Source organism: Nannobrachium achirus (genome assembly GCF_963921795.1).
Source record: "Nannobrachium achirus genome assembly, chromosome: 5".
In the NCBI taxonomy this organism is placed as follows: Eukaryota; Metazoa; Chordata; class Actinopteri; order Myctophiformes; family Myctophidae; genus Nannobrachium; species Nannobrachium achirus.
In genome coordinates this window covers 8,058,474-8,069,248 of record NC_137814.1, presented here as the reverse complement: position 1 = coordinate 8,069,248, position 10,775 = coordinate 8,058,474, and the positions used below count along the sequence as shown (strand labels likewise).

The window sequence follows — 10,775 nt, the reverse complement described above, 5'->3', positions numbered from 1 at the left end:
AAACGGGTTAGGGTTGTGGGGTTACCCCCATCCGGAACGAATGGGGGTAGATTTATTGTTATCACATTTTTGTCTTAGGAATGTGACAAAAAACTTAAAATATTATTGAACTCTAGTCTCCATGGCGTGACTAATCAATAGAAAAAAAGTCATTTACTCCTTTAAAGTGATATATTTGGTTAATACTAACGTTTTGTTTAAAAGGTTAAAGCTCTATTGTGATTGTCTACCCGTCCGTCTCTCCAGCTCCATAATAAAAGGAAAATACATTTTCAGGTGTGGTTGCCAGTTTCATTCAATCATGGAGAGAGAATCTCATTTATCAGCTTCAATTTAATAGTGTTCCGCTGTCCGTCTGCTCACTTCTCCTGTGTCATCACTTCCAATTCATTTATTTATCCTGTGTCCTGTATGAGTTCTCTGTCCTGAGTGGATCAACAATGATAGACTGTACCAACCTGAGAATGTCTTTTCTGTTTAATAAAGCTCTGGAGAGACCCCTGTTACTGAACAAACACTATAGCAGTGGTCTTCAAGCAGTGTCCAAAAATGTGTTTTAAAAAATGGGCCTGATGGTGGTGCTCTGTGGGACAGATTCATGTTTGACGGCTCTCTTGGCGCCGCCGAGGCGGACACGTGGGTACCGGCCCCGGCTCTCCTGGTCGCTCCTAGCCCGAGTTACAGCATTTTATGTGCGCTTTTGTGCTTGTAGATCGGCTGTTTTCACTAGTTTTGTGCGACAGTCTTGTATGATGAAGCAGGGCTTTGCTTTACCAAAAGACGTACACATTAGAAACTTGGAGATACAAGGTTTCTGCCCGACGGTGATGATATTTTAGTGATGATGTTGCGAGGAAAACATTGAGATAACAGCCATTTTGGTTAGAACTGACTGAAAATAACTTTGTACTTCAAGTTTAAAATGATACTAAATATTTTTTCAAGTGTCCAAATAAATTCCAAATATTATCAAATTATCTCGCGGCACCCCTGGACTGCCGTCGCGGCACCCCAGGGTGCCCCGTCACCCACTTTGAAAACCCCTGCACTAGGGGTCCCGGACCCCCTTTTGAAGACCCTTGAAATAACGCATTTTAGCGTGATTGGCGGCCAATGTGTTTTAACCATTCTCTGTATGTTGTGTCTCCTCTACAGGCGTGTGGCGCGCAGACCCTGCCTGTGATAGGCTAGGAGTCCAGAGGAACCTGGGGCCATGATGGGCCCCTCCCCCCCGGGCGCCCCGGGCGGCCGGGCCTCGCCGCCACGGATGCCGGGGGCGTGGCGCTGGCGCTGGGGCCCGGGCGGCACCGCGGCCCTCCTGCTGGCCGCCACCGTGGCCCTGGCGCTGCTGCCCGCGGGCGCCGGGGCCTGCCCGCCCCGCTGCGAGTGCTCCGCCCAGCTGCGCTCGGTGGCGTGCCAGCGGCGGCGGCTGGCCAACGTGCCGGAGGGCATCCCCACCGAGACGCGCCTGCTGGACCTCAGCCGCAACCGCCTGCGCTGGGTGCAGGCGGGCGACCTGGCACCCTACCCCCGCCTGGAGGAGCTGGACCTCAGCGAGAACCTCATCGCCACCCTGGAGCCCAACGCCTTCGCCAGCCTGCAGAGTCTGAAGGTCAGTGGGTCACGCCCAACCGTAACCTTGAAATATATGGGAGTCGTTTCCTTGTTTTGGAAACTAAAAAAATAATTTAGAGTGCATGTTATGTAGTTAGATGGCAGGTCATTCTTGACCCTTGGACCCTATAGTGCAGGGTTCCCCAATAGGCGGCCCGCGGGCCATTTGCGGCCCTCGGGGGGCTATTGTGTGGCCCCCACCAACCCCAGTAATAATGGTGGTGGTATAAGAGCAGCAACAAAATTAGTATATCGTCGTTGTCGGGTGGAAAACCTGTATCTCAAAATGTGTACGTTCTTTCGCAAGGTAAAGAAAGCTCTGCTTCATCAAACAAGGCTGTCGCACAAAAGTAGTGAAAACAGCAGTTCTACAAGCACAGTGCTTGTAGATCGTCTGTTTCATTGTTTAAATCATTTTTTAAATTATAAATTATTAAATTATTAAAATTATAAATGTAAAACGAACGGTTTTGGACATACAAGATTTTCACCCGACAACGACGATATCCAAACTATCACTGGAGTAGCGGGAACGCCACCGTCGCCCCCTGCAATGTTGTGGCCCTCAGCTTGGTACCCTAGACATGATTTGGCCCTTGGGGAAAACTAATTGGGGAACTCTGGTAGTGTGTATAGTTTCCAAATTATTGTCTTGTTTTTTTGGTTATATTTGCTAGACCGGGGGTGGGCAACATCTCTTTCCAGGGGGGCCATACTGACTTTGATAAAGTGAGTGAAGGGCCACACGTTGGACAATGGAAACTTGAAACACATAGTGCTGAATTAAGTTAAAACTGCATGAATTTGATAGACACGACAGACAAACATATTGCCTGTTTTGCGTGGTGTCTTTAAGGCTTATGAATTATTTTATAAATATGGATCCATGGCAGACTGTTTCACGGTCACAACATAAACATTTAACATCTGAGTACATACGGATGGAATATGGAATGCAGTAAATTATACTACTCAAATGGTACATAGTTCTACGTATTAATTACTAATAATTAATTGGAGTTGCGTTAAATTGATTTCCCTAAAAATATGATGCTGCCTTTTTAAGATGTAGATTTCTTGGGGGTAAATGTGTTTATCTTGAGGACGTAGAGGGCCGTTTTGAGATGGTTGAAGGGCCGTGTTCGGGCCCCGGGCCGTATGTTGCCCATGTGTGTGCAAGACTGATAATAGGCCCTTGGTTTACTTATGATCCTAGATTACTATTGCTATGCATCTGATGTTTTACCTTGTGTTGTCCTTGCTTACTGTAAACCTGGATTAAGAGTGTTTGCTAAATGCCTAAATTGTAAATTGGACACAGTTTGTCCCTTATTTTTTGGGGAATCAATCATAGACGCCAGCATGTCTTTTATGGAAGCATAGCCTATCTACATAAGCTGAAGCTCTCAATGCCTCTGCGACGCCTCTGCGACATACTCAAGTAAAGTAAAAGTACCTAAAAAACCTCATGTTCAAAAATTTTACATTTCAGGATTCAAATTCAAAAGTAAGAAATGTAGCAAACGTGTGTTGCTTTGCGCCACACTTCGAGCTTGCGGATACTGCTACTTTTTACAAGTTTTGAACTTTTAGATGGCAATTTTTGCTATTTTTGTCTGACATAGAATAACAGAGTAGGGCATTTATATACGAACAGCAGCTAAACGTACCGTGTTGCTCTCTCCACCCCCCCGCCTGCCGAAGGTGCTGAAGCTCCGGGGGAACCAGCTGAAGCTGGTGCCCCTGGGGGCCTTCTCCAAGCTGGGCAACCTGACCAGCCTGGACCTGAGCGAGAACAAGATGGTCATCCTGCTGGACTACACCTTCCAAGACCTGCGGAGCCTCAGACACCTGGAGGTGGGAGACAACGACCTGGTCTACATATCACACAAGGTACGGTATAGACCTGGTCTACATATAGACCTGGTCTACATCTCACACAAGGTACAGTATAGACCTGGTCTACATATAGACCTGGTCTACATCTCACACAAGGTACAGTATAGACCTGGTCTACATCTCACACAAGGTACAGTAGTATAGACCTGGTCTACATCTCACACAAGGTACAGTAAAGCAGACAATTGTACAAGTCCCTCTGATCCTAGTCCAAGTCGAGTAGCAAGTCATTTGGTCCAAGTCTCAAGCAAGTCTCGAGTTTTTCCTGTTGTGGGCAAGTCAAGTCGAGTCACAAGGTTATGTCAAGTCAAGTCGAGTCGAGTCACAAGGTTATGTCGAGTCGTGTCGAGTCACAAGGTTGTCAAGTCAAGTCGAGTCAGCGTAGCGTTGACGTTAACGTCCGGTCATATTAGAATGATAGCCGCATGAAAAAAAAAGAATAAAAAAAAACAGCCTACAATGAAAAAACAACAACACGCTACAATAGACCTGGTCTACATCTCACACAAGGTACGGTATAGACCTGGTCTACATATAGATCTGGTCTACAGTATAGACCTGGTCTACATATAGACCTGGTCTACATCTCACACAAGGTACGGTATAGACCTGGTCTACAGTATAGACCTGGTCTACAATATAGACCTGGTCTACACTATAGACCTGGTCTACATACCACACAAGGTACAGTAGGATCTCAGGAGGTTCTTACCACTAACAGCTTTAGCTGGGATGAGATATCATTATTCATTTCACTTGCCAAGATTTTTCTTTCATTTATTCATGAAATTACTTACTTAATTTTTTGGGAATGTTTTTTGAAATAATGATAATTAACTAAAGAAACAAAAGATGAAGGGACCCACACAAATGTGTCTGCGACCCACAAATGTGTCCCAACCCTGTGCTTGGGAAACAGTGGTTTAAAGTGATCGTGGTGATCGTGGAGATGTTCATTTCACTCGCGAGTGAAATGAACATCTCCAATGTTGCAGCATTTAAAGCAGATAGTAGACATTTGGGGGTGGGCATAGTAAAGAAAGCGGATTTAACAGTAGAGAATGTTTTAAACCAAGTAATCTTGTGAACGGGTATGGCGATTACAAACTCTAAATGCTAAATAAGCTTTTAAGATAATCCGGCACTTTATTTAGCAAGGCTTTGTAGATAAAAAAAACCTCCTCATAGCCAATGATGGCCAAACGACCTTTTCGGCCAACAGCGATGGGCAAGTGAACTATAATTCACTGAGAAGACAAGGCTCGAAGATGAGTGTAAGACTGATATTAATTGAATGGAGTGGCCTCCTTTAAAGGATATAGATAACATTTTTATGAACATGAATAATGAATAAAAAACAATACATCCACAGAGCTTCTGAAATAAGCTGATGGCAGCCATTGTACATCTGTTTTGATAATTTCTCTCCTAAATATATTCTTGTAAGGCAGCCATTGTCCGTGATTGCTGCCTTTTGCTGCCTTGTAAAAGTGACAGGGAAAATAGAGAATCTTACAACAGAGGTGTTGTAAAAGCGTGACCACTGAATGTTATGTTTATTTATGTTATGTTATGTTATGTTTATTTATTTGACATGGACATCACAATTACATTGGACGAAGATGCATCGATTAAAGTGAATAGAGCGCAAGTGCTATAGTTTCCATCACCTGTCCACAGGAGTTTTGTTCTAAAACACAATAATACCAGTCTAAAACCCAATCAAGTACAAAAAAGGAATATGTACTGTACGTATATACAACTAATAATTAACTAACATCACCAATATCTGACCCAATACATTAGCTTATGAAACAAATTAAAAGAAAGTAGGCATAATCATTCAAATAACCAGTCGGGAACAGAAATTATTCATGTGAGCACAGTTGATTTGATTTCAACCATAGCTTGAGTCCTCTGTAAAACACATTACCATCCGTCTCTAGTTTTAGAACCGTAGGCAAAGAGTTCCAAAGGTTTACCCCCTTTACTGAGAAGGCAAACAGTTTACAGTTTACAGTTTAGGCATTTAGCAGACGCTTTTAATCCAAAGCGACTTACAATAAGCATATAAAACATGACAATAATAAACAAGATAATATGTCAGTACATCAACAGCAATATAACAAATGCAAATGAATATCTATCTAGAAAAAACAATATAATCCGTAAAGAAAAAAGGTTTCTAAAAAAACCTAAAAACAAATGCTAACTAGCTTCATGTATGGTCATTGATTTTTCCAGTAGTGCTATGGGTTTAGGTGGAGTCTGAAAAGGTGAGTCTTCAGTCCACGGCGAAAGCTAGCAAGTGAGTCCGTTGTTTAAGGCCAAGGCTACACGGAGCTGGATATTTGTGAATCTAGACATTTTTTGGTGCTGTTGGGGCTTGTAGTCACACGAAGCTGGATATTTTGGCAGTGAATCTGGATATTTTTCAATCCAGATAAATAAGTGGAGACACTGAAAAATATCCGCTTCACTGGATCCGTGTAGTCATGATACCCGGATATCTCTGAAGACTTTACTGTGTGTGTGCTTGTTAGACCTAGATATCTTTGTCGTGTGGACCTAGATATTTTTCTATGTGGATATCTAAAAAAACGGGATATATGAAATATCCAGCTCCGTGTGGACCTAGATATTTTTCTATGTGGATATCTGAAAAACCAGGATATATCAAAAATCCAGCTTCGTGTAGCCTTGGCCTAAGTGTGACAGGGAGTTTATTCCACAGCTTGGGGGCCAGGAGGGCAAACTGTCTCGGACGAGTGGATTTTTGCCCTGGGGTTTTTAGCGAGGGTTCTGTCAGCAAACTGTCCAAATGAGTTCCTGCACGTGGGAATGAATGTTGTCTATAGTGCCCCCTTTTTAAGAAGTGTGTTCCCTTCCCTGGCCAGGCCTTCTCGGGCCTGCTGGGCCTGGAGGATCTGACCATCGAGCGCTGCAACCTGACCTCCATCTCGGGCCAGACGCTGTCGTACCTGCGCAGCCTGGTCACGCTGCGGCTGCGCCACCTCAGCATCGCCGCCCTGGAGGACCAGAACTTCCGCAAGCTGTCCAACCTGCGCGGCCTGGAGGTGGACAGCTGGCCCTACCTGGAGTACATCTCCCCGCTCAGCTTCCAGGTAGGCATGCCACCAGGCTGGCCCTCTTTCAGATGTTGTCATGTAGATCGGTACACAGTATCTCTGTAGCCTTTAAACGAAACGGGTATTTCTTACATTGATGCTCCTACATATTATCATGCAAGCACCAGAAAGTTACTTTCCATCCCTCATATACTGTGTGCACAGTGCACACCCCATAACCCACACACTGCACATCATTTCGGAGCTCATATCTTTGAACGGGTAAGGACTAGTGTACTAAATTTTCATAGCATTTATTTAACTACATTGCAAAAGTAGCATACTTTTCATGTAAAAGTACTTAATGTCTGTGCAACAACTGTCAACATGCTTTGTTATTGTTTAAAACCTACTAGGGTTATGTAAAAAAGAAGGAAAAAAAAGCTTTGTCTTTGAATCTTAGAATAGACACCTATTTGATAGTGCGTAAACATAATTGTCTTCCTTGATGCATCAACGATGTGTCAACGAGCATCACCTGGTCACAGACACAGACCTCTCCCAGAACTAATCTCTCTCCAGAAGCCATTTGAAAGAAGAAAAAACAAATATAGTATTAAACCGATTGAAATCGTCCCCTGTTTGAATACATTTAAATGGTTTCTTTCCTAAATGGTGACATCCCTACTTCCAGGGCCTGGACCTGCACTGGCTCTCCATCACCAACACCAACATCACCTCGGTCCCCTCGGCCGCCTTCAAGAACATGGCGCACCTCACCCACCTCAACCTGTCCTACAACCCCATCTCCACGCTGGAGCCTTGGGCCTTCCGGGACCTGCTGCGGCTCAAGGAGCTGATCATGGTGAGCACGGGGCTGGCCACGGTGGAGCCGCACGCGCTGGGCGGCCTGCGGCAGATCCGCGTGCTCAACTTCTCCGGCAACGACCTGCAGACGCTGGAGGAGAGCTCCTTCCACTCCGTCAACAGCCTGGAGACGGTGCGCGTGGACGGGAACCCGCTCCTGTGCGACTGCCGTCTGCTGTGGATCCTGCAAAGGCGCAAGACCCTCAACTTTGACGGCAGGGTACCGGTGTGCGCCGGGCCGGTGGAGGTGCAGGGCCACAGCCTGAGCACCTTCACCGACTCGGCGCTGTTCGACCACTTCACCTGCCAGAAGCCCAAGATACGGAACCGCAAAATGCAGCAGGTAATGACGCCGTGATGGCGAGGTGTGTTCACTGATGTTCAAAAATGTCTTCGTACTGATAAATCTGGTGGTATCTCAATGCAAGGGATGGGCTGCAACTGGGTGGAAACAACTTGGAATTTTTGAAAGTAACTGAATTACAGAATCTGTGCAAAGAGTTTAGGGTGTCCTTTCCTATTGGAAGGTAGCAGGATCACTTTTCAAAGCAGTGGGCGTACTGTAGGTAGGTTTGTTAGCTTTTTTTGGTTAGCTCTTTTTAAGCAGGGCTAATTGGGAATTCTGGGAATTTTGTCCATTCAAGTCAATGGGGAAAATGTATTCACTAATAAATGATCTCAACAACAATGTATCTCTCAGCAAAATGCAAGCACACCATAACCAATGAAATTAGTCGATTTGACTCGAGTGTGCTGCCAAAACTGTGGGAGGTTTTTCAAAGATTTTTTGGGGGTTACTATAAGTTGGGCAAGAACTATAGAAAGGTGCAATACTGAGAAATTGCAAGTGTGGTTGCCGTGAAGCAAGTCACAAGGAATCCGCTGGGAAATGAATTCCGTCTTACCATTTATATTATATGTTGTGACCGAAAGATTCACTTTTCGGCCATCCAAACCCTGTCAACCCGGATAGCATTACTCAGAAAGTTTACAGAACACAGATTCACTTTTCTGTGAAGACATTCTCTGACCGAATACAATAGTGTGTTGCATATAGCAACATATAACTATCTAACTTTGCAGCCATTCACATTTTTCTCCCGTCCCGTCCCGTCCCGCAGGTGAGCGCCCGCGAGGGCCAGCCGGTGAACTTCGTGTGCCGCGCCGAGGGCGAGCCGGCGCCGGCCATCGTGTGGATCTCGCCGCAGCGCCGGCGCATCACGGCCAAGACGGCGGGGCGCATCACGGTGCTGCCCAGCGGCACGCTGGAGATCCGCTACGCGCAGCTCACCGACAGCGGCACCTACATCTGCATCGCCAGCAACGCCGGCGGCAACGACACCTACTTCGCCACGCTGACGGTGCGCGGCGCGTCGCCGCTGGACGCCGCCTCGCAGGCCTTCTTCCTCAACCGCTCGCTGTACGGCGCCGGCGGCGAGTTCCTCAACGACACGGGCGTGAACGGCACGCGCGTCTTCCTCAAGTTCACGCTGGACATGACCACCATCCTGGTGTCCACGGCCATGGGCAGCATCACCTTCCTGGGCGTGGTGCTCGTCTGTTTCCTGATGCTGTTCGTGTGGAGCCGCGGGCGCGGCCAGCGCAAGAACAACTTCACAGTGGAGTACTCCTTCAGGAAGTCGGAGCCGGCCGGGGCGGGCGGCGGCGCCTCGGGCGGCACCCGCAAGTTCAACATGAAGATGATATGAAACAACGCAGCCAGGGGTCCCTCGGGGGAGGCATGAGGCGCTGCCGTCGTCCGTTTGAGACGACGGTGCGCCGATGAGACACACCACATGCAAACGCACACAGCCAAGACGCACTGACTCGCAAAAAAAGGACGTACGGAATGTGTGTCCACAGCCACGGCTCCGTTTGAATTGGACGAACCAAAAGAAAAAAAAAGAATGCCGTGTTTAAATTTGACTTGCGTTGTGGCTGACAAGAAAATGACCCTGACATCACTGCCTCCCAGCGGTTATCTTTTAAATACAGCTTATGGTAGAAATGCATCTTATGAAAGACAATAAGTCACTTGACAGTGCTATTTTTTAAGAGCAGTAATTACAGTATATTGTCATTTTAGCTTTGATAAGCACAATGGAAGGACAGAGTACCGAATATTAGAAATTGGCATGATTCCTGGGCTTGTGACTGTTGGTGCCCATGTCTCTCCTGGTGGTTCTAATCTAGACGGAGGAAATGGAAACATTTCACATCTTGTCTTCACGGTATTCCAGGATATTTGGGATATAAATCAACAGATTGTCATCGGGAGAGTCACGGTTACTAACCGGTCACACAGCATTTGTACTGTCGCTTTTTCCCTAAAGCCTGCCTTGCTTAGAATCATTGCAAAAAAGCATGTCAAATTGCAATTTTAGACTTAAGTTGTACAGTAATAATGAAAAACAAGCCATTTTTTTTGGATACCTTTTTGTATAGTAAACTTCTTTTGGAAGATCCATGTAAATTATAGGCCTTGGTGGTGGTTTGGAAGGCTGTGCTGGGTCCAAAAAAACGCTACACAAAAGAAAAGAAAAAACATCAAATAAAATGAACCCAAATTAAAATAACCACGACCATGACATTTGTTTTGTTTTTTTACACGGCATGAAAACAAAAAACAAAAAGCATGAGGCATGTGATTTGATCCATCTAATAATTAAAGAAGCGTGAGTTTTTGCGAGGAGGTTTTGTGCTGTGTGAGTTTGGGATGACGACGCACACTGGCCGCATGGTGCATGCTGCGTTGCGTTGCCATGGTGACAACCCGTAGTGGCCCGGGAGGGTTTGGTTAGGAAGTCAAGTCCACCGGACACCACGGGCTGCACTGTAACCATGACGACCCACACCAGAGCCAGAGCCAGGGGAGGGGGGGACCGGGACGGAGGCTGGCTGGCTGGATGGGTCGAGGTGGAGCATGGACCCCAATGGACCGTTTTTGGTCTGTAATTCTCAGAGTTAGACAAAGCAGTGGTTCTCAACCAGTGGTCCGGGGACCACCAGTGGTCCTTGAGGAGGTTCCAGGTGGTCCACACGACTAAACGATGGAGATTTGGTAACCAAAAGGACCCTTATATAGCTCTTTAACTCTTGAGAGTGTAAAATGAAACAAATGGACCCCTACGGGTCCATTTGTTTCATTTTTACACTCAACAGATCTTGAAAACCACATTTTACCACAGTGTCGATTGGAGTCCCAGAGATAAAGAATGCTATCAAATTGTGGACTCAAACTGTGAGGGGGGGGGGGGGGGGGGGGGGGGTCTTTGAAATCTAAAAGGTTGAGAACCACTGGGGGTATAAGGGGGTTGGAGGGAGAGG

The 10,775-nt window shown here is 46.2% G+C and overlaps 1 protein-coding gene across 1 annotated transcript; it reads left to right on the top strand.

The window, feature by feature from the left end:
• Positions 1–1,216: 1,216 nt before the first annotated feature.
• On the top strand, positions 1,217–9,157 carry lingo3b (leucine rich repeat and Ig domain containing 3b; the record flags this gene model as incomplete). Its single annotated transcript, XM_080725515.1, has 5 exons — positions 1,217–1,612; positions 3,319–3,507; positions 6,411–6,638; positions 7,276–7,791; positions 8,570–9,157. The coding sequence occupies 5 exons, from the start codon at positions 1,217–1,219 to the stop codon at positions 9,155–9,157; spliced, it is 1,917 nt and encodes a 638-aa protein (XP_080581641.1).
• Positions 9,158–10,775: the final 1,618 nt, after the last annotated feature.